Source organism: Xenopus laevis, chromosome 7S, assembly GCF_017654675.1.
Source record: "Xenopus laevis strain J_2021 chromosome 7S, Xenopus_laevis_v10.1, whole genome shotgun sequence".
In the NCBI taxonomy this organism is placed as follows: domain Eukaryota; kingdom Metazoa; phylum Chordata; class Amphibia; order Anura; family Pipidae; genus Xenopus; species Xenopus laevis.
Window position 1 is genome coordinate 99,570,515 of NC_054384.1, and position 25,048 is coordinate 99,595,562.

General features: G+C 40.4%; 1 protein-coding gene across 2 annotated transcripts; it reads right to left on the reverse strand.

Moving 5' to 3' along the window:
- Positions 1 to 823: 823 nt before the first annotated feature.
- kcna7.S (potassium channel, voltage gated shaker related subfamily A, member 7 S homeolog) lies at positions 824 to 24,352 on the reverse strand. Of its 2 annotated transcripts, NM_001085636.1 has the most exon segments (6): positions 1,176 to 2,249; positions 19,599 to 20,276; positions 20,403 to 20,623; positions 20,694 to 20,748; positions 23,165 to 23,168; positions 24,342 to 24,352. In NM_001085636.1, coding segments are annotated over 2 exon segments (1,470 nt in total). In that variant the 5' UTR covers positions 20,199 to 20,276; positions 20,403 to 20,623; positions 20,694 to 20,748; positions 23,165 to 23,168; positions 24,342 to 24,352; the 3' UTR covers positions 1,176 to 1,379.
- Positions 24,353 to 25,048: the final 696 nt, after the last annotated feature.

Sequence of the window (25,048 nt, forward strand, 5' to 3'; positions counted from 1 at the left end):
CCTGCTGTTCATAAGTATGATTGTTTCCCTGCTCAGCAGTTAGGGACCGTCTGACCATTCCTATCCACAGCAGTAAATGAAGTGAGAATTTCACTGCATACAGTCAGGTTTCTTATAAAAACGGTACACATTTTTTAACTAAAGTATATTGGAGATAGGTTTCTTTTTCATTAAAGAAAGTAAAAATGGGATTTTAAATGAAAAATTAATTATACATAGGTTCTCTTAGATTGGTAGGCTGATTAAACCAATCTGAAAAACCGAGGAGATGGGATTAAGTGTCAAATGAAGGTGCTTTCAATTTCACTAGTCTACACTGCTTTGAGCAACAGATAATAAAACCGCTACGTACTTTTTAATTTATAATAGGCAGAATCCATTTCTAATAAAAGCCCTAACTTTTTTTTAGCTTATGCGGTAGGTTTATGACCACGCGTATATTCATCACTAGCATTTGCTCCTCCCTTTACATATTCGTTTTGTAACATTTAGAGATCTAATTTGGATCAGTACTGTAAACACTGATATTTTTAAAATATTGAATTTATTTATGTCTCAATCTTAAACCTCATCTAGTTTTCCCCATCTGATTGAGAGCACAGCTTTCCAGTCTTAAAGTTCATAGAAAACTCTTCTAGTTGTCATTGCTGCAGAACCTTAATTCTAGACATGCGTTGTCTTAATTTTATTTTTTTATTTTAATGTTCAGATTTGGCAACTAATGTACTTCTAAAAGGCCACCTTATTGCTCAGTCTGCATTCCGGCCCTGAATTACCTTTGCAGACATATTTATGTATTCAGTCATTTGCTGTCATTTGAGTCTTCTCTCCTCTGGCTGTTCCCTTCAGGCTTTCTCAGCACATGTAATTCAATAGCACATGTCTGTAGTTTCATAGTTTCATGTCAGTTTGATGGCCAGATGTCCCACTTGGGATCTTCATGGGGCATCCTTTGCCTGTTGGTACAAAGCCTCCTACTGACCAATAAAAAAGTGCAAGATCTACTGGGCATCTATGGCTCAGACAACATCAGATCATGTAGTATACTCACTTGAGGTTCAGTCCATCAAAATGTATCCTTCTTCAGGTGTTTAAGTTTGCTTCACTTCTCATCAACGTGGCTCTTTGGTGCCTATAATACTGCTTTTAAAGCTACAAATTATCTTCAGCTGCTTGACAACTTTTATAAATAAATCAACAATTTTTAAAGTTCCAGGATGAAATTGTGCAACGTCTCTGGATGAGGTTGTCTCAATGAACAGTGTTCTTTGTTGGAAATCCAAGATAAAAAGAAATCATTCTTTGGCTGACTCTTCATTGTAAATGTTATAATTTAAGACAAGGTTGAAGAGACAGTATTAAGTGAAGACATTCCAAAATCAAACTTCGGTTATCAAATGTGAGGGCTGGCCAGGAACCAGCTGTCTGTCATCAGCAGGGCCTAGTCCATCGAGGAATTCTGCCTTGGAATTGGTGACTATATTTCTAAGTTTGCTTATCATAGGACTCTTGTCTTTTCCTTTTGTCTTTGGGGTAAGTGGAGGACTATTAGGGCATGACCCAACATGGTCGTACTGGCCAATATCTGAGCATTCAGTTTCTCGGTGGTAGAAATAACTAAAATTGGATACAATGACTGGCACTGGCAAGGAGATGGTCAGCACACCGGCAATGGCACAAAGAGACCCAACCAGTTTCCCACCTACTGTTTCAGGTGACATATCTCCATAACCTACTGTTGTCATGGTGACCACAGCCCACCAAAATGCTTCAGGGATACTTGTAAACGCTGTATCCGCATGATCAGCCTCAGCAAAGTAGACTGAGCTGGAGAAGAGTATAACTCCGATGAAAAGGAAAAATATCAGAAGCCCCAATTCCCTCATACTGGCTTTCAATGTCTGTCCCAAGATCTGTAAACCCTTAGAGTGACGGGAGAGTTTAAAGATACGGAAGACTCGGACCAAACGGATAACCCTGAGGATGGCCAAAGACATAGCAGGTTGCCCTACACCTTTGTTGCGAGCGAGTTCAGTACCCAGCGCAACAAAATAGGGTATGATGGCCACAAAATCAATCATGTTCATTATGTCCTTGAAGAAAGCTGCCTTGCTAGGGCATGCAAAAAACCTCACTGAAAGCTCAAAGGAAAACCAGCAGATACAGATGGTCTCCACAATAAAAAAAGGGTCCTCGAAGGGGCTTTTCTCCTTCAAATGGTGTGTGCTGTTAGCCCGATGAAGATGTACCTGCAAGAACAACAAAAAAAAAATCTGAATTATTTATAACAAAAAAGCAATAATCACACATTTTGAAAAAATATTAATACATTTAAATTACCAGACTTCTTTTTAAAAAAGCGGTAGCATTTTAAAAATGAGACCTGTTTAATTTTAAGAACATTAAGGGGCAAATTTATCAAAGGTCGAGGTGAATTTTCGAATGAAAAAAATCCAAATTTCGAGTTAGTTTTGTGTACCTCGACTAGGGAATAGTCAAAATTCGATTCGAATTTGCAAAAAATTAAAAAATTAGAATTTTCGGAATTTATCATGTACTATCTCTTTAAAAATTCTAATTCGACTATTCACAATCTAAAACCTGCCGAATTGCTGTTTTAGCCTATGGGGGACCTCCTAGAACCTACTTGGAGTGAATTGGTGGGCTTTGAAAAATCGAAGATTTTTTTGAGAAAAACGTTGAATCTAATTTGATCGATTTCGCTATTCCTTCGATTCATACAATTCGAATTCGGCCGAATACGGACCTATTCGACCAAAAAAAAACTTCGACTTAATTGCGGTTGGTCTTTTTAATTTTAATTTTCGAAGTTTTTTCAATTTGAAATTCGACTTTTGATAAATATGCCCCTAATACACATATATTATTATATCATTATTAAATGATTAATAATAGTAGAATATAATCACAGATTAGACTTGTACATGTATTTTGGAGTCAAACATTTGTATTTCTGATCCCATATTAGTATGGCTGGGGTCCCAGCTTTTTCTAAACAGGATGTAAACATACCTCCCAACATTTTGGAAATAGAAAGAAGAACAATTTTTTTGACCACGCATGGCCACACCCCCTAATTACCAGGTAATGAAAGGTTGAATACATTTCTGTGGTTTTTATGTGTTATTACAGTATTGCTAATGAAGGTGAATTGCCATTTAAGATGCAAGTCACAGTTTTCCCAAGAGACAGCTTATCTTAAATAGTTTTTTTGCTTATCTTAAATTTTAACAAAAGTATCTAAGTGCCTCTCTGCCAAAAGCCAATTAAGTTTTAGAAACTTTGGAGCAGATTCATTAAAGGGCGAAGTGGCCGACTTCAATTCACCAGAAATCCCATCCCATCCGCAGGAACATCGCCAATTCACCAGCAGGCGTAGAAGACAATTTGGTAGCGAAACTTGACCATCGCTAGCGTTTTTTCGCACTCTATTGCCAGGTGACTTTTCGCTCTGGTGAATGGTCATTACATTGCAAATTCAGTAAATTTTACTGAACGTTACCTCTTTCGCCAGAGTTTACTTCGCTACCTCAGACCAGGTGAACTGATAAAACAAAGCTGCATCTTCCTCAATCTTATGTCACTTACATCATATCCTATATGCTGGAAATGCATTAAAAACGCTGGCGACTTTTCTTTTTTTAAAGAGGGATTGACTTCAAATTCAAAATTTTTGTTAACTTATTTGCACCGCAACTTCGCATTTTAGTGAATCAGCATAGTGGTAACGAATTTGCGCTTGGCAAAGTGGCGAGGAGTGGTGAAGCAGTCGATGACGAAAATTTGCCCGTTAGTGAATTGGCTCTTTTTCTGGCTGTACAGTGCAGGAGATCAAAGAAAAAATCGGGACATTTCAGTAACAATCCGGGACTGCAGGTTGAGATGTAAAAAATCGGGACTGCCCCGTGAAAAACGGGACAGTTGGGAGGTATGTGTAAAATAATTTTACCAATGTTATGTGCTTCTTATTGTGTTTTATCCTATTGTTTTTTCTTTATATCTTTCCATAATTTTATGATTTCCCCATTTCCCTCTGACTTCAACCATCTGTCCCTTGGCTGCATTTTATTTTGCTTTATAATATACTATTGCCTTTGTAACTTTCTTTTTATCTCTAACTTAATACGAGCTCCTGTTTTATCATATATAATTGATATATTAATAAAGTACAAGAGGGATTGAAGAAATGAAAGCTCTCTTCTTCTTCTCTTCTTCTTTGTATACCATGATAGGAGCACTTACAGGTCTGTTCTAGCCCCACTCACTTCAAAGATGGTTAATGAACAATACCACTGATAAAAATTGTAGTTCTAGGGGCAGATTTAAGGGCAAAGTGGCCGTTGCTAGCGAAAATTCACAAAAACAACAATTCGCAGGGACATTGCCAATTTACTAAAAGGCGTACAGAACAATTTGCCCTTTCACCAGGCAAATCTTCTCTCAGGCGAACGATCGTTACTCCGCAAATTCATCAAAGTGTGACTTTTACAATATGTTTTTTTTGCCACTATAAGCTATATGTAACCGCCATATTTAGATAGATGTAAGCGCAAGTATGGTAATGAAGCCAAATATCTGCGTCAAATGCCGTGCCAAAACTTTGCATTTTGATAATAAGCGTATTCACTGTGAATTAACATTAGCGAAGTTGTGCAAAGTGTGGCGGAGCCTTCTGAGGTGAAAATTTTCCCTTTAGTAAGTTTGCCACTAGGTCAACTTAAAGGGGACCTGTCACCTAGACATAAGAAACTGTATAATAAAAGTCCTTTTAAAACTAAACACAAAACCCAAATTATTTTTTTTAGTTAAAACAAACATCCCTGTTATAAACACATTTAAAAGTCTCAGCTGTCAATCGTATATTTTCTGCCCCTCCTCTATGCCTAAAACTGGCCACAGACGCAAAGATCCGATCGTGCGAATCAACGTAAGATCGGACTTTCCCATCTCCCAACCTGCCACTAACCATTCAGATCAAAGTCTTACCATTCCGACCAAATAAAGTAGTTAAAGAACAGATCAGCTGATGTTCTGCCCCTGATCGTATGATAGACAAAGCTGGTGACAGTCTCCCACTGAAAATCGTACGATCGGCAATAAACGCAGAGATTTTATCGGCAGCCAACAGAACTTTTCTAACCGCTCCGATCGACCAAACAACCGATCTCCACCGGACGAAAAATGTCTGGACTCTCCACACACGTTCCGAAAATCGTATGAATCCTCGATTCGTACTATGACGCCATTTCTGGCAGGTAGAATGCTTTCCAAAGTTTAGCCTGAGACTTCCCTTTCCTGCAGTGAAGCATTTTCTTTGTGTACATGTGACAATGTGATTTACAGGTGGTACGTCGCACTAGGGCTGATGCCCATGGAAAGATTTAGCGTAAATGATGGATAAAAATAACTTACCATAGAGCATTAAATAGCTGCTGTCTTCAAGCATTTCAGTTTAGTGACTGCTGTAATTTAATAACCAGTGCCTAAGCTTTAGCCTATAGATAAAAAATTTTAGGAGTATAACTGGATTTCCTTCCTAATATTTTCAGTGCTCTGGAAGTTCTAGGAGTACAAGATGTTCTTGAAACTATAACTCATTCACTGATACATTGTTGTTTTCCTTTATGTGTAACTTTGTTATGAGCTGTTGGGGGGCCCAAATCAAAGGGTGGATTTTCAGATGGAATTTAAAAAAAAAAAAAAAAACAACTGCTGTCATAGGACCTTGATGGTCTCCAAAAATCCAGACCAGTTTTAAATGCCCTTGCGTTCATCTAAGGAGTTTTCTGTTTCTTATATAAATGGAGTTAAAGAACTCACCAAGAGGACAGGGAAGGAAAAGGAAGAGCCAATTACAGGCACATTATACTCACTAATTATACATTTGGGGGGATATTTATTATTTATCGGAAGTCCGATTGTATCTCAACATTTTCTGCTACAAACCGATCAAATCTGCTCCGGTTTTTTATGCTTATTTATCATTATATTTTCCCGAAAATTCGTGATTTTTAAAAAATGTACAACTTTATAAAAAAAAAATCACGAATTTGGGATTTTTTGGGGATTTTTGCATTCGGAGTTTAGTAAATAAACCCCCTTGGATAATGATACATGAATTATCATTGAAACATGAACTCCCCATGGTACAACTATACTCACAAAATGACAATAACCTATGTGTCTGTTTATTTGGGCAGAATTAACAAACTGTGGGGCCAATTGGTCTTATTTGTGGTCTTATATATCCCAAAAACTACAGCTCACTTACTGTTTACCTATGTCTGGAATATTCTATGAGAAGCAGGGAACAAACACTATAATCCTAAAATTGTCTTCTTATGAGGTTTCAAAAGAAACATTATGTATTGAATTATTGATATAGAGCAAGGTGCTCAAACTTCAACAGACCGTCACTATAAATGTTGACTACCAAATATCTCCAGCTAATTAAATCCCAGTTATTTTTGTTATACAGCCTCCATCAAACATCCCTTTGAATAGTTAAGCGTCTATGCAAAGTGCCCTCATTATGCTCAAGGGGAACGCTCTGAACATAATGACTGTGCTTTATAGGCAGGAGAGTTTTATGATGTCTGATGAGTGATTTAATAGGATGGCTGAAGGAGAATGACTGGAATTTCTGCTCGTCCATCTTCTGACATCCAGGCAATGTTTGGTTTCAGATTTTATAGGTGGCACATTGTCTGTTTGACGTTAAGGTCAAGGTTTTTAGTCATCTGGCTGGGTCCCAATCCATTGCTTTGGGTGACAGCCTCAGAGCCCCAGCTTTTATTGTTGTGCGTGATTCCAGAGATAGAGATCAGGGTGCCAAAATGGTTTATTTGGCAAATCAGTCAGGTGCCCTCCATGTGTTGCTCAGCTACCACTCCCAGTAAATAGAGGCACAGGAAAAAGCTTTAATGCCACATACAAATCAATAACAAGTGCATTCCAGGAATATCTTAGCTATGCTGTGAACTCAACAGAGATGGGGCAAGTGCTCTATGTTCCATGAAGCAATAGTTTGGCTACTCTTAATTACATACATATATAATAATAAGGAAAGATACTCCGCCTTCCATGGATAGAACTAATCCATAGACGAATCAGATATAGGGACCATCCGGCACTAGCCAACACAGTGGAAATATGGGACAAGATTAGATCCAAATTTGGACTTCACAAACATCCTTCCCCTTTACTCCCAATAATAAACAGCCCAGCCTTCCCACCGGGACAAGGTTCCTCAAGGTTCCAAAAATGGCTTATTCATAACAACTTACAGTTAGTTCACTTTATGGAAAAGGGCAAACTTATCCCCATTGATAAGATGAGACAATCACACCAGATGTCCGCAGCCGACTTATATGCACTTTCCCTAATCCGGCATTACTATGGAAGCATAGGAGGGGACAAAGCTCTAAACAGACATTTGCTTCCATTTGAATCAATGTGCGCCGCAGATTAGTTCCCTACAAAAACTTCTACAAGAATCACCGCAGGCGCCACCACTGGAGAACTTTCAGAAATGGGCTAGAGACCTGGAAATAGACCTAGGAGAGTCACAATGCACTACAATAACCGGCATGCTAATGAACAGCTCAAGATGCTGCAGAATGAAAGAGACCAACTATAAAATACTCTCGAGGTGGTGTCTCTGCAAAACCGAACAGAGGAAAAAGTGCAAAAATGTAGCAGTTAAAGGAATTTAGCTATGGCTTTGCAACAACTGATCTATTTAGAGGAATGGTTTAGCTGGCCATAGACGTGCAGAATTTATTCTTTGTACGACAAAAGATTGTTCGTTTTAATGTAAAGATCTACTAACTAACTATTGCGAAAAATAAGTCGAAAAAATAACAAATCAGACTATAATAGGGGCACATTTACTATGGGTCGAATATCGAGGGTTAATTAACTTTGGATATTCGACCGTCGAAGTAAAATCCTTCGACTTCGAATATTGAAGTTGAAGGATTTACCGATTTTCCTTCATTCGTACAATCAAAGGAAAATCAAACAATTCGAAGGATTTTAATCCATCGATCTGAATTTTCCTTCGATCAAAAAAACCTAGGAAAGCCTATGGGGACCTTCCCCATAGGCTAACATTGATGCTCGGTAGGTTTTAGGTGGCGAAGTAGGGGGTCGAAGTTTTTTTTAAAGAGACAGTACTTCGACTATCGAATGGTCGAATAGTCAAACGATTTTTAGTTTGAAACTTTCGATTCGAAGTCGAAGGTCGAAGTAACCAAAAAAACACTTCGAAATTCGAAGTATTTTTCATTCTATTACTTCACTCGAGCTAAGTAAATGTGCCGCTATGTATGGCCAGGAAATATCAGTGACAGTCACCCATGGATATTGTCAGATACATGAAAAGGTATTATCGTTAGCCAACATTTTCTCACCATGGTACAAAATTATTCTGAGCCCAAAAAAACAGAAATTTCGAACAATGGGGCAAATTCACTAAAGGGCGAACTTTCGCCAATGCAGGCTCCTCCACAATTCGCACCACTTCAGCAGGTGTAAATTCGTTACCACAAAGCCGATTCACTAAAATGCGAAGTTGCGTATCTGTAGCCAAACGCTGGTGACGTCTAACTAGCGTTAATTCGTCAGCGTGAGCATTTCATAGCAAGCTTTCTACGCGTTCATTTCGAAACTTCGTTAGTACTCTTATGCTTTGGTCAATTTGAATAGAGCAGGTACATATAGGTCATATATATATGTCTTTATTAGAGATGTTGGTGCAAATGCTTGAAGTGGCCACTTATTATTACAAATGTCCAAGGAAGCAAAATAAAAACAAAAGAGATCCTCTTATGTCCTAGACATGAGCCCACCCTAAAACAAATGTGGCATGTCCCTCATATTGGTTAAAAAAAGTTGTTTACACAAAAATCTTTAATACTTAGGATTTTGAAAGCAATCCTGCTTTAAAAAATGAAAAAATGCCAGCGTTTTTTGAAACTTTTATGACTTTTCGTCATACAGGATATGATGTCACTGATATAAGATCGAGGAAGATGAAGCTTCATCTTATCAATTCGCCAGGTCTAAGGTGGTGGTAACATTCTGTAAAATTGCGGAGTAACGGTCGTCCACATGAGCAAAAAATTTCCTGGCGATAGGGCGTGAAACTGCACTAGCTATAGTCTTTTACGCTAGCGAATTGTCCTCTACACCTGTTAGTAAATTGGTGAGGTCCCTGTGAATTGTATTTCTGGCAAATTTTCGCTAGCGACTGCCACTTTCAAAAATGAAAAAACGCCAGCGTTTTTTAGAACTTTTATTCTAATTCGCCAGATCTAAGGTGGCGAAGGAAACTCGAAAGAGGTAAATTTCTGTAAAATTCACACTTTAGTGAATTTGCGGAGTAACGATCGTTCGCGTGAGCAAAAAATTTGCCTGGCGATAGGGCAAGAAACTATACGCTACAGTCTTTTACGCTAGCGAATTGTCCTCTAAATCTGTTAGTAAATTGGTGATGTCCCTGTGAATTGTATTTCTGGCAAATTTTCACTAGCGACTGACACTTCGCCCTTTAGTAAATCTGCCCCTATATCTTTGCGTCTATAGCCAGCTTTACACAAGAAAAATACCTCAATGGTAACGCAGCAGCACTGATAGCAAACAAACAGCAAAAAGGGTGAAGATTAATCTCCTAGCCTGTTTTAGGGTAGAGACCCATGGTCAGATTCGGGGATATTAGTCGCCTGGCAACAAATCTCCCAGAACTGCCTTCCCGCCGGCTAGAATGTAAATCGCCGGCAGGATTCATTTTCCGAAGTTACCCGAAGTTTCCTTGTGAAGCAACTTCAGGCGACTTCGGAAAACAAAGCGCTCATAGTGCCAACCCGCCGGCAATTTACATTCTAGCTGGCAGGAAGGCAGGGGAGGCAGTTCGGGGAGATTAGTCACCCCAAAGAAGAGGAGATGTGTTGCCGGGCAACTAATTTCCCTGAATCTGAGTGTGTGTGTCTGCCCTTAAAAACCAGGACTTTGCTTTAAATAAACATTTTTAACATGTAAAGGGTAAAAATAACTGACAATGGAATTGTTCTAATTTAATCAATGCATTGTTGAATATCTGAAACCTTTTTATCGGTACATTTATATCCAAAATGTTGCTTTTGTTACCGTACAATAATAAAACCAATCTTTCCAGTTGAGGAAAGCCGAGCTGAGAATCTGGCACTTTCTCAAACACATAAATACATCATAGGACTCAACAACTACAGTGAGAAACCATCAAATTCATTTTAAAAATGCCAGGAGGGGTAGGGATATTAGGATTTCTATTTTAAGCAAGTGTTGATGCCTTCTGGCATTACTGCTGGAATGCATAGTCCATGTGTGTAATGGGGAGGAGGGAATTATGTTTTACTTTAGGCTCAGGTGAACGATGCACATATGGGGGCAAATTCACCTGCAAAGTCTTTGGCCCTTCACCTGACACAAATTCGTTACTACTACGCTAATTCACTAAAATGCGAAGTTGCGTCTCTGTAGCTGAACGCTGGCGAAGTTTCTCTTGCGTTAATTCAGCTACAGGTTTGCTGATTATTAAATTCTGATGCTAATTGCACTGGTTTCTGTGCTGCCATGTAGTAAATATTTGTATTAATTACTAATCAGCCTTATATTGTGATATTTCTATTCTATGTGTACTGTATATTGTGAGTGGGTCCCTAAGCTCAGTAAGTGACAGCAGCACAGAGCATGTGCAGTGAATCAGCAGAAAAGAAGATGCGGAGCTACAGGGGCATCTTTGGAGACACAGATCTTTACTGCTAAAGGGCTGCGGTTGCCTTGGGCTGGGACAGAAGCCCAATACATAATGTACAACATTTCTAGCTACTTATTTAGTTAAGCTTTAGTTATCCTTTAAGACATATGACTTTAAACCTCTATATATTTTTTTTTGTTAACAGTCAATGCTATTTTTAATTTTTCTTTTCATTATAAGGGGATTAAGAGGATTCACTTTCATCCAAATCCAAAAATGATGGCTTTCTTGCACCCCTACTTAAAAGATGTGCCATGAGACCCAATAACTTCCATACCGCGGACATATCCTGGGACATATCTGAAATGCAGACCCAAAAAGAGGCTCAGCTGGTAGTGGGCAGGATTTGGGGGTATCATATTGTGAGGTAAGAAACTTTTAGTACAGTAAAGTCACATCAAATCACAACAAAAGCCAAAGGTATATGTTAACTGATATCTATGCAGAGAATCAGAACTATGTTGAGGGTATGTAAACACAAGGTATAACTTTTGTAACCAGTCATAAATTCTAAAAATGTATCATGTACTGCTAAAAATCCTTATATCAAACCCTTCTACTAACATTCAAAGCCCTTCCTTCTCTACTACGGGGCAAATTCACTAAGTGCCGAAAATGTGCTAGCGACGGCTTCGCCGCACTTCGACAGGCATAGTTTCGACAGGATCCGAAGTTGCGCCCAGGGAGGCGAAAGATAGCAAAGTTGCGCTAACTTTAATTCGCCAAGCAAAGCGAAGTTGCGCTAGCGATGCCTAATTTGCATACGGCGCCAAGTTAAAGTACAATGGACGTATATGTAGCAGCAAATACATTACACTACACAAGCCTGGGAAAGCTTCATAAAATAAAATAGAGTTGTTATTTTGCCCTATACATGTGCCCACTGTATAGTTTAGATGCCATATGTTAGGAAATGTAGGGGGAAGGAGGGTACCCCCAAAAAAATTTACGATCTTTTTCATCCAATCACCCTTAAAAAACGCCAGCATTTTTTGGGACTTAGAAAAAAAAATTTTTTTGAAGAAAGTCCTACTCTGTTGCACTTCGCCTGGTCTGAGGTGGCGAAGGCAAGTCTGGCGCAAGAGGTAACGTTCAGTAAAATCGGCAAGTTAGTGAATTAGCGTAGTTACGACCCTTCGCCGTAGTGCAACTTCACCTGGCGTAAGGGTGCAAAGTAGCGCTAGAGTAGGTCTACTTCGCTAGCGAATTTATGCCAGCACCTGTTCGTAAATCGGCGAAGTGGCAAAATGACGCCACACTGGCGAATTTTCGCCACTTCGCCCTTTAGTAAATTTGCCCCTACATTTCTTCTTATGTCTCGCTATATGTTCCTGGTCGTCTTCTCTGCTCCTCTCAGAGCCATCTTCTCTTCACACCATCCACATCCATTGCCACCTCTCGTCTCAAACCCTTCTATCTTGCTGCTCCTTATCTCTGAATTCCTCCGTAAGGAATCCTCTCTCAATCTCTTCAAGAAAAAACTAAGAGCCTACCTTTTGGAGCACTAGAAGACTCCATTTTATCCAAACAATCCAACTTTTTAAAAATGATTACTTTTTTCTCTGTAATAATAAAACAGTAGCAGAGATCCAGACACCTAACGAGAAAGGCAGAGCATCTTAATTGCATACAATTACAGATAAAGGAAATGGTTACTGATATAAATGGTTATTATTAAGTACAGGTATAAGATCCCTTATCCAGAAACCCGATATCCAGAAAGCTCCAAATTACGGAATGGCTGTCTCCCTGTCACGGCCGGCACCCAATACCAGAACAGGTGCCAAGTACCCTGGTCTCGGCTCGGCTTCACCAGTAGTGTGAGCACCGTTGGGCTTCGGGAGGAGCCCTCAGCTTACTTGGGTGCCACCTGGACTTAACGAGGGGTACAAGGCAAGATGTTCTGGCTAGCAGAGGGGCACGGCAGGTAGCAGAGTCTTTTGGGCCGAAGGTCACGGTACAAACGGAACAGGCAACAGAATCGTCAGACAGGCTGGGTCGAGGCAGGCAGATAACAAGAATCGTCAAACAGGCAAAAGGGTCAAAACCGGGTGATCAATCGTAGGGTTAAACAGTAGAGTAGTCGTAAGCAGGCAAGGTCAGGATCCAGAATTCAGAATAGTCAAATAGCCAGGCAGGGGTCGAAAACAGGGATCAAACAAGTTCAGAATACAGCAAAAGCTCAGAAAGCACCAGGAACGAAATCCTATCACGGGCAAAGTCCCACAGCCCTAATGGGCTTTAAATAGTGTTTGAATTGCGCGCCCTTGCGCGCCCTAGGACGCCGGCGCCTGCGGCCTACAGAGCCGCTCGTCGAGGCGGGCGTCCCCGCCGAGGGGGCGACAGGCGTCCCTGTCGCCCCCCCCTAGACCACCAGGTATGTTCGTTAGACTCCCATAGACTCCATTTTATCCAAATAATCCAAATTTTAAAAATAATTTCCTTTTTCTCTGTAATAATAGAACAGTAGCCTGTACTTGATCCAAACTAATATATAATTAATCCTTATTGGAGGCAAAACCAGCCTATTGGGGTTATTTAATTTTACATGACTTTCTAGTAGACTTAAGGTACGAAGATCCAAATTACGGAAAGATCTGTTATCCGGAAAGCCCCAGGTCCCGAGCATCCTGGATAACAGGTCCCTAACTGCCTTTAGCTCAAACAGTCATGAACTTCTCCAAACTAAAAAAACAAAGGTTAAGCAAACTAAAGAAGTGGGTGTTTTCTTCTGAAACTGCATGGCTGAATAGGTGATGGAACTCAGGGGATGGACAACCTCGAGTGGAGCTCAAGGTTGCTCCAATTTTTTACTACTCTTGAGCAGACGCGTTAACTTGCAATTTTTATACACATGTATAACTAATAGCCACATAGATTCCCTAGATATGCTGAGGTGCACTTTTTCGATGCATGGGGAGATCTCTCATAGGATCAGTAGATATTATTACACAAATAGAATCACTGGGCAAAACCAACAGATGAAAGATGAGGTTTGTGTTGTACAGACCTTTCCAAGAAAATGTTCCACTGATGGCAGAAATGCTTTTTCCATGATACACGGGGCTATATAAACGAAATTATCCAAGATCAACGCTCCACACCCACCTTGTTTTTTTTTTAATCTCTTCTCAATCTTTAAATCAACTGCACTTTACTACAAAGTAGTACTCACTCAACCCTTTTTATTCTCCTATTCTACTTACTATACTATATATATATATTTTTAAATATTTTTCCATTATTAAACCTCTTTTTTCCCATTAAGAAATAGGGAATGAAAAAACCCGATGGGCCCTGACCCTTAATGGGCCCCTGCCAGGCCAGACCCCTTTCCATTTTAGATTCTAACAAAAAAAGTTATTTTATGCGCAGCCCCATCTGCGCGTAGCGCCATTCACACAGGTGCCCCGAGCAGCGCAGTCACGCAGGAGCACCTTCACGCAGGCGCGCCATACGCGCTTGGTGCGTCACAGTAGGGGTGCGGGGGGGTCGGAGGGGGGCCCTGTACAGTAGTCCCGGTGGGCCTGGGGCCTCCCAGTCTAACACTGAATAAGCCACATGGTTAGAAGCAAGAGGCTCACTGACACCTGGACCCACTTGGTGTTTTTCTGGTATCCCGGTGGGCCAGTGCAACGCTGGGGAGGGGAGACACCTTCATAGACTACCAAATACCTCCTGTATTCATGGAGGGAACACAGGTCTCTGCTCTCCAAAATGGAGCTGTTGAAATTTAGAGAAGTACAAAATCTGAAAAACATTCAGCTCATTTTTATACTTTGCACCCAATTCCGCACTTAGTAAATCATCTCTACTGTTTCCAAGGCTTTTAAAATGTGGAAAAGGGTCTTACCAATGGCAAGACTAGATCGCTGTATCCCCCATGATATGGAGGTTGAGCAGTCAACAAGTGCAGCAAGATCACTACTGATATTCATTTCAATGACCTCCATTTCCACGAAATGCCCCATGTTAGTAGTTAAACAATAGAACAAATTTAAAATGCCAACAGTTGCATTTTTTCCCATCTTTTTAAAGTCCACATGCTGATAAAGCCCAGCTAATATATAAATGATTATAGTTATGCAGCATTTGATGTATAAGCAAATATAAATGCTCCATTATCCATCTCTATGGTTTTGCTCCAGGTCTGGCTGACTGAGCAGGGATAATAAACAGATTAGCCTGGAGAATCAGAGGTTAAAGTGATCCATGTGTTTGGTAACTGTAACATTATACACACCGCTTTATATTTCCAATACACTGTTCTTGCTTTCCATATGAAAATATACCAGTTTTTCTCAACAGTGGCATGTAATAAAGACACAATTATTAATATCTGAGATATTGTAATTAGAGATAAATGAGTTGAACATATTTCGGGGTAGAGGTAAAACACAGCCCTTGGCCAATGGCAAATTTGCTTGATATATTTGCAATTAATAATGGCTGTGCCATGAGCTTACACCTTTAGGGCTCTTACAGACGAGCGTTCAGCCGCAGGGGAGCGCAGGAGTAGACGAATTTAGTTTTTTTCAATGGGGCTGTACTCGCACAGGCGTATGTAGGCGCCGAACGCAGGTTGAGATGCAACATGCTGCATTTTTCCTGCGTTCGGCACCTACATGCGCCTGTGTGAGTACAGCCCCATTGAAAAAAAACTAAATGCGTCTACTCCTGCGCTCCCCTGCGGCTGAACGCATAAAAACGGAATGCAGGGGAGCGCAGCTTCAAACGCTCGTCTGTAAGAGCCCTTATTATAAAACAATTACTCCCATGTCAACAAAGGGGAAAGCAGCTGAATAAGGGGAGATTATGGGAATATTTGCATAATGGTCCGGTTTCAAGCCATTACTAACTACTGAATACAATTTATAGTGGGGAAATTGCATCTACCCATACAAACCAATCGGCAATACGTTTTGATAAGTCTACTACCAGTTAGAAAGTGAAAACAAAGTTCAGACTGGTTGCAATGAGCAACTGCACTTGAGCAATTTAGCAATAAATTAGTAAATCACATTGTGTGTCTGTGTGTAAGGGTGAGATTCTTATGGTTTCTCTGATTAGACACAAAGGGGCAAATTCACTAACCTGTGGAAATTCGCCAGCGCCAGCTTCGCTCACATCGTAACACTTCGCCAGGTGTAAATTTGCCAGGACAATGCTAATTCACTAAAACCCGAAGTTGGATCCAGGGCACCGAACTCTGGCAAAGTTGCGCAAGCGTTGGCTAATTTGCATACGGCGGGAAGTTAAAGTTGAATGGACGTATATGTTGCAGCAAATACATTACACTACACAAGCCCAGGGAACCTTAATAAAATAAAAAAAAGTTGTTATATTGCCCTACACGTGTGCCCACAGTATAGTTTATGTGCCATATGTTAGGAAATGTATTGGGGAGCCCGGGTACCCTAAAGAATTTACGGGCTTTTGCAGCCTATCACCCTGAAAAAGTAAAAGACTCCAGCATTTTTTGGCCCTATACATTTCACTGCACTTCGCCTGGTCTGAGCTGAGCTGGCAAAGGCAAGTCTGGCGGAACAGGTAACATTGAGTAAAAGGCGCATCTTAAGGAATTTGCGAAGTAACGCTCTTTGGCCAGAGCAAAACTTCGCCTGGCGTAAGAGTGCGAAGTAGTGCTAGAGTCTATCTCCTTCGCTAGCGAAGTTACGCCTGCGCCCGTTAGTAAATCGGCGAAGTCCCGAAATGATGTCTGGCTGGTAAATTTCTGCTAACGTTGGTCACTTTGCCCTTTAGTGAATTTCCCCCTATGGGTGTCCGAATAATGTTGACGTGCAACGGTTTTGACGCAAGCCACTTTTCTGACGCACGTCCAAAAATTTTTGACACTAGCGAATTTAGATCTGCAAATTTTCGCAGCAATTTCATGAATTTATTCACGGGCGGCAAAACACGGAAATTCACAGTGAATTCGTGCCTGACAAATTTATTCGCCCATCACTACTAGTCTCGTATTTCCTTGTGGTCTGTACCAACAGAGGCCAAAGCGAAAACAATAAAAACTGATCAGGCTTATTTCCTTTTATTTTACTCTGCGTCATGGAACATGTCATGAGGATGCGGCATTATATATTTGACATTAGTCCAGAGGATCATAAGTTGATGTATACGCCAAAGAAATAAATATATTCATAAATAGACATTTTCATAGACTCCCATGGATGGACCTCTTTATCAAAGGGACCGTTTGTAGAGCTCACTTTGTTCCCATGTCCAAGTTCACTGTACTGACAGCAAGCCAGAGAGGGATTCATAGTTCTTCTAGGGGGGCCTAGAAAGGAAAATCAGGGTCCAGTCTGAAATTCAAATATGGTGAACTATTTGCTGTATCGGATACTCTTGTAAATCTAGCAGGAGCATTATTATTATTATCCTTTATTTACATAGCGTCGGAGTGTTCTGTGGCACTTTATAGAAATTGTTCATCATTCACAGTCCCTGCCCCATTGGAGCTTACAGTCTAAGGTTCCTGCCACATATGCATACTAGGGACCTGTAGTCAATTCCACCAGGGCACCCTAGGCAACCCACCCAGCAACCTCACCCCCCCCTGCACAGCTCCCCCTAATGTTGCACCCTAGGAAGGTGCCTCTTCTGCATACCCCTAGTTCCAGCCCTGAATTCCACGCAGATATAGGGAGACCACAGACATTTGCTACCTGGCCAATCCACCTTAGGTAAAGACACAAGGGGCCATTTACCAACACATTCACAACTGTGGGTGGTCCACAATGTATACAATGGAGCAGCCAAATTGAAGCAATTCAGTGTGGTACTTGCATCCAAACCTGGCCCTGTGCTTTTATACTACATTTCATGCATCTCAAATGCACCTGCTGATGCTGAGGAACCCTTGAGCTATTGCCACCTTCATGTGGTGGTAGCTCTTTGGTTCCCAAAGTGGGTTGCACCATAGGCACACCAGGTGTGCACCAAGTGAATCAGATACAAATGCTCGTTTGCATGCACTCTCCAGAAGTGACTCATCCTTTACTCTGGAAATGCAAAGTGCAACTTGTACCTGATTTGGGCACAATCGCAGCAGATGCAACTCTTAAAGGGATACTGTCATCAGAAAACGTGTTTTTTTCAAAACGCATCAGTTAATAGTGCTACTCCGGCAGACTTCTGCACTGAAATCCATTTCTCAAAAGAGCAAACAGATTTTTTTTATATTCAATTTTGAAATAATAAAGCTGGAATTGTAGCAAAGTAACACTGCACTCTGAGTGTAAAACATGGTGTATTGCTGTTATAAATTACCCCTATGATGTGCGCAGTCCATCCTAAAGATGAAGAAAGATGTGCAGGTCACACAATAAAATAAGATACAGTATAATATTCTAATATAAAGTGCATCATTTAGTCATCTGTGAATCATTCCTATAAAGGCATGCATTTGCAAATAATTCAGTTATCAATTTAATCCAACATGCCCAACATTTTTGGGGAAGGCTAATTTTTGATCTATTGGAGAGTTTACTCTGATCCAAGTTTGTGCTCCAGGTTGTTATAAAAAGGCCTTTCATAAGTAACTATTTTAAGCATTACTGCTTTAATTGCAGGGTACATGGGCCATCAGTACAAACTGCATATTATTGTCTATTTCTGTCCCAGATTTGTACTGATGCAGGAAAGATCACAAAACTGTGTTATTCTATCTGTGTCAAACTGGGTATAGATACTATGCCCCGACCTTGCCCCACCCTGAGACTATTTAAATCTCTATTACTGCACCCTGTACTCTCTCTGTAAATAAAAGTCATGTTAAAAAATATACATCCGTCAGTAATGCAAAACTGGCTTTCTATTTAGCACACAAAGATGAATATCATGGGTAAGGAACCACAGATGGATATCATTGAGCTGTGGTATGTGATTCCAAGCTGTGATATTTGTTATGACCAATCCAATTGTTGAAGCACTGATTATAAATACTTATTGCTTTACTGGCCTTATAGGGTCGAATATTGAGGGTTAATTAACCCTCGATATTCGACTGCCGAATGTAAATCCTTCGACTTCGAATATCGAAGTCGAAGGATATACCGCAAATAGTTTGATCGAACGAAAAATCATTTGATCGCACCATTAAATCCTTCGAATCGTTTGATTCGAAGGATTTTAATTCATCGATCGAACAAATTTTCTTCGACCAAAAACCTTCCCCATAGGCTAACATTGCACCTCGGTAGGTTTTAGGTGGCGAAGTAGGGGGTCAAAGTTTTTTTTAAAGAGACAGTACTTCGATTATCGAATATTCAAACGATTTTTAGTTCGAATTGTTCGATTCGAAGTCGAAGTCGTAGTCTAAGGTCGAAGTAGCCAATTCAATGGTTGAAGTAGCCAAAAAAAACATTCAAAATTTAATGTTTTTTTAATTCTATTCCTTCACTCGAGCTAAGTAAATGGGCCCCCTAATGTGCACAGTCTTAGTCTTGTAAGATGTGTAACAAAGTTACAAGATGGTGACCCCCTGTGGCCAACTTTGAAAGCATAAATCATTTGTTTGATTAGGCTTGTGGTGCAGTAAGTTAATGTTTATGTTTAGTATACAAAATACAGCATTTCTAGCCTTATTCTATTCTAGACTTTACTTCCCCTTTAAGTATAAGCTGTGAGTTGACCAGCTATAACACAATTATGTGGGAAAATGGTACCTTAGCTAGTTGGGCATGCTGGTAGGTGTAGCTCCCCAAAACCTGGAGTGACATAGCTTAACTATAGGAAAACAATATAAAATATAACTTACCGGTAAAGATACATCCCTGTCATCTCTGAATTCTGGTAGTGTTTCTAAGCAGAAGATGACAATGGAGATGAGAATGACCATAACAGAGATAATGGCAATGATTCTTGCTGCAGATGAGCTATCTGGATGTTCAAATAGAAGCCAGACCTGCTTCATGAACTCACATTCTGGAAGGAGTCTTTCCTCCTCTTTCATAAATCCCTCATCTTCCCGGAATTTCATGACTACATCCTGTCCGAGCTCATAAAATAATAACTCCTCCATAAAGACATCTAAAGGGACATTGGGTGGCCGGCGAAGACGACCCCCCGACTGATAAAAGAAAAGTATTGAGTCAAAGCATGGTCGGTTTCGATCAAAGAAGTACTCATTCCTCAAGGGATCAAAGAAGTGTATTCTCCTCCTTGGGTCTCCCAGCAGAGTATCAGGAAACCGACTGAGGGTCCTGACTTGGGTCTCAAACCGTAGTCCAGACACATTGATCACCACCCGCTCACAGCAATTCTTTTGCCGGCAGATTTCATACTTCTTCTGGTCTGGAATCAGGGCAAGGTTTGAGTTCCCAGTCACTTCATCCCCGTTCTCCATGACCGAGGGCATACTGGTATTCTCAGCGTTGTGCTGATTGGTTTAAACTATCCATAGTTCCAATGGCTAACTGGATATAATTAAATTATTGGGTTCTTTTCGTTACTACTTCTCTTATTTTCAAGTTTCAGCCTTCACATTCTTTTTTTCCCAGATACTTATTTTTCTGTCAGCATTTGTCTTCCAAAACTTACTTTTTGAACCTGTCGGTCCTTTTCATGAGCTTGGCTTCATCTTACATGAGAATAATACATTTATGTATCATGGTCGCCTGATGCTTTTTTCAGTCCCCCTCTATGTTGACTTTGCCTTTCCTTTCCCTTGAATCCAGCTTATTTCCAGTAACACTTTCTTTCATACAATGAACATACAATGCCTTCCTTCTCTTTCTATTCTCAGATCACAACCATTCCTGCCTTCTTTCTTATAGTGGCTGCTGTATTCAGTGGCTTAACGTTATGCTTGCACTCTTTCCATCCCCTTCTTTCCAGACCCTCATACCAATGCCAGTCCTGCGCTGTGTGCTGTAAACAGATCCACAGAGATGAAGATATCAGGTTCTCTTGACTGCAGAATCTAACAGTAGTTCCATGCAAAATAAAAATACACATCTGTGGCTCCTCCTTCCCACACTCCTTCTTAATGTTCGGGACCCTATGAACACGACAGGTCACTCCTGCTCCAACTCCAACAGTGTTCAGCCTCTAAAAATAATACCCTGCTAACTGAACTCTTTAGGGGAGTGTGCCTTGCTGCGGATTCCAGAAAGACTTTCTCAGTATTGCCTGACTTCTCACATGGGAAAAAGCAGGATGCTAATTCCCAATCCAAGTTGAGAAATCTATTTGGAAAAGCGGGCAAGTGTCATAAAAAAGAAGAACACGGCCTTGATTTTCAAGCAATTTAACCTAATACCCAATAAACTAAAACCATTCCATGCTGGGGTTGGAAACAATGGCCAGTCTTAGTCATTTTCAGCATATATGCTTGTATTATATTATAAAGACAAATAACTATGCATCTGGCTATACAGTCATAGGAAAAAGGTTGGGAACCCCTCTCAGCCTGCATAATAATATAAAAATAACAGTGGTATGTCTTTCATTTTCCAGGAACATCTGAGTACTGGGGTGTTTTCTGAAGAAAGATTTTTAGTGAAGCAGTATTCAGTTGTATGAAATGAAATCAAATGTAAAAAATTGGCTGTGCAAAAATTTGTTAATTTGAATGCATGTAACTGCTCAATACTGATAACTGGCAACACCAAATTGGTTGGATTAGCTGGTTAAGCCTTGAATTTCATAGGCAGGTGTGTCCAATCATGAGAAGAGGTATTTAAGGTGGCCAATTGCAAGTTGTGCTTCTGTTTGATTCTCCTCTGAAGAGTGACAGCGTGGGATCCACAAAGCAACTCTCAATAGATCTGAAAACAAAGATTGTTCATGGTTTAAGGGAAGGCTACAAAAAGCTATCTCAGAGGTTTAAACTGTCAGTTTCAACTGTAAGGAATGTAATCAGGAAATGGAAGGCCACAGGCACAGTTGCTGTAAAACCCAGGTCTGACAGGCCAAGAAAAATACAGGAGCAGCATATGCAGAGGATTGTGAGAATGGTTACAGACAACCCAAATATAACCTCAAAGACCTGTAAGAACATCTTGCTGCAGATGCAGGTGTATCTGTACATCTTTCTACAACTCAGCGCAATTTGCTCTTTATGGCAGGGTGATGAGAAAGAAGCCCTTTCTGCACACAAGCCACAAACACAGTCGCTTGTTGTATGCAAAAGCTCATTTAGACAAGCCACAGTCATTTTGGAACAAAGTGGTTTGGACTGATGAGACAAAAATGTAGTTATTTGGTCATAACAAAAAGCACTTTGCATGGCGGAAGAAGAACACCGCATTCCAAGAAAAACACCTGCTACCGACTGTCACATTTGGTGAAGGTTCCATCATGCTGTGGGGCTGTGTGGCTAGTTCAGGGACTGGGGCCCTTGTTAAAGTCGAGGGTCGGATGAATTCAACCCAATGTCAACAGATTCTTCAGGATAATGTTCAAGCATCAGTCACAAAGTTGATGTTACGCAGGGGTTGGATATTCCAACACACTTGGAAATCTACAAAGTCATTTATGCAAAAGGAGACGTACAATATTCTGGAATGGCCGTCACATTCCCCTGACTTGAATATCATTGAAAATCTATGGGATGATTTGAAGCAGACTGTCCATGCTCGGCAGCCATCAAATTTAACTGAACTGGAGAGATTTTGTATGGACGAATGGTCAAAAATACCACCATGCAGAATCCAGACTCTCATCGAAGGCTATAGGAGGTCGTCTAGAGGCTGTTACAGTTGCAAAAGGAGGCGCAACTAAGTATTGATGTAATATCTCTGTTGGGGTGCCCACATTTATGCACCTGTCTAATTTTGTTATGATGTATATTGCGTATATTGCATATTTTTGTTAATCCAATAAACTTTATGTCACTGCTGAAATACTACTGTTTCCATAAGGCCTGTTATATATATATATATATAAACAAAACTCCCAAAATTTTTTATATGACTTTCTGTATGGCAGCATGGAGAAACAGTTAAGGTAAGGCTGATGTGAACCAGGGGAGGCAGCATCAGCAGGGCTTCTTACACTTGTTACTATATATATATATATATATATTACAAGAATAGTACTCTACTTTGCGTCTCTCTGCACATCATTTTTTTTTAAACCTATGGATACAGAATATTGCAGGTTTCTAGGCTTCACTGTTCTTAAAGGAGAAGGAAAGGCTAAAACTAAGTAAGCTTTATCAGAAAGGTCTATATAAATACACCAGTAACCCCTCAAAGTAACCCCTCAAAGTCCTGAAACACAGCATTTCTTTCCTTCTATTGTGTACACATGGGCTTCTGTATCAGACTTCCTGTCTTCAGCATAAACCTCTAGGGTAGGGCTTGAGCATGCTCAGTTTGCTCCTCTTCCCCTCCCTCCTCCCCTCCCCTCCCTGCTGTAATCTGAGCCCAGAGCTCTGACTGAGCAGGGAAATGCAGGCAGGAAGTGATGTCACACCAAGTGAATATGGCAGCTGCTATCCTAAACAAACAGAGAGAGTTTCTAGAGCTGTTACTCGGGTATGGTAAAGCATTCTACAGAATAAATAGTGTTATAGCTTGCACTATTGTGGCTAATCTATTGACAATAAACTGCTTCAGGCCCTTTCCTTCTCCTTTAATGCCTTCATGCCTGTCTAGAAGATGGTGTATGTAGCACAGATGGGCTGGACTGTACCTGTAAAACACCTGTCTATCTAGTCTCGTAGGCAGTGTAGCCTGGGGAACCCCATGTATGACAAAGGGATGGGTGTGGCTTATGTTATTTAACAAACTTTTTCCTTTCTCAAGGGAAAGGCCTGAACATAAAACTGGATCTTCTTCTACACTGCTTAAAAAGAGGTTGCTTACTTATCCCAGATTTAGTTTTCCTAGTTAAAATTAAATACTTTAGATATATCCAAATAACGAGGCCTTGAATTATGAAATGGTGCATAAGACTGGAAAAGCAGAAACCAGCAAACCTCATCTTTATCACCAACAATAGTGGTTCAAAAGAGATAGGTGTCGATACAAAACAGCGCAGAGGTACTGCTGCAAAAGTGCCTTTATTAACACGACATGTTTCGAGCACCAAGGCTCTTTATCAAGTGTATACACTTGATAAAGAGCCTTGGTGCTCGAAACATGTCGTGTTAATAAAGGCACTTTTGCAGCAGTACCTCTGCGCTGTTTTGTATCGACACCTATCTCTTTTGAACCACTATTACTGGCTTTGGATGGAAGCAAGGTGCGGCGATACTTAAATCTAATGAAGGAGGAATAAGTACCAGTCTCTTTACAATTTATCACCAACAATAGTGACTTATTTGCTGAATTAGGTGCCCCTTGCACCTTCAACAACTGCCAGACTGCAAATCACATAATGTCACATAATATCAGTTGCATCATGTAATTGCCTTGGATTTTTCCTGCAATGCAGGTCAAAGCTATTTTTTAAAGGGTGCTAACTTTCCTTAATAAAATCAAGTTTATCTTGTGCATAGAGATAAATGTACATTCACTGCCACGGCAAATAGAATGATGTTCTGGCTGAGTACAACTTCATTAAATACTCACAAGGATCAAAAGGGTTTGTGATAGGATGTGGCTGTCATAAGAATGTATAAGCAGGTCCTGATCAGGCTAGTAGTGTTGGGCGAATTTGTCCTTTTTCGCCAAAAAATTCATGAATTTCCTGTGAAATTCGCGAAACGGCGAAAAACGCTGCTGTGGTCCGTTTTTGGACATCGTTGTCTCGTTTGGATCCTGGCACATGAAAATGCGCCGGTGTAAAAAAAAAAACGAATGCGTTACTTGGGCAACGGCAGCAGTTTCGCAAATTTATTCGCCGGCGGCGAAGCTCGGGAATTTGCAACTAATTTGCCCATGGCAAATAAATTCGCCCATCAATACAGGCTAGTAGTATAAACAGATAGCAGTTCAAATAACTGAATCATAATTAAAACCGTGGCATTGTAAAATGTATAGGGTTGAGGTTCTAACCCTGGTAAATTATAAAAGTGACAATCACTCTGTCCTGAGCTAAGTGCGTTCAGGGGCTAGTAGCAGTTCAATTTAAAGACAGCAAGGTTATATATGATATTTGCAAATCGTTGATTAGACAATAAAGGGAATGTCCTGCAACTTCTATGGCTACTGCAACTCAAGGCTGTTTCTCTGCCTTCTTATAAATACAGTCAGAGAAACGTGTGATCCTCTCCTATGTACTCCTTCCTGTATCTCCATTGGCTGGCATTGTATTGAC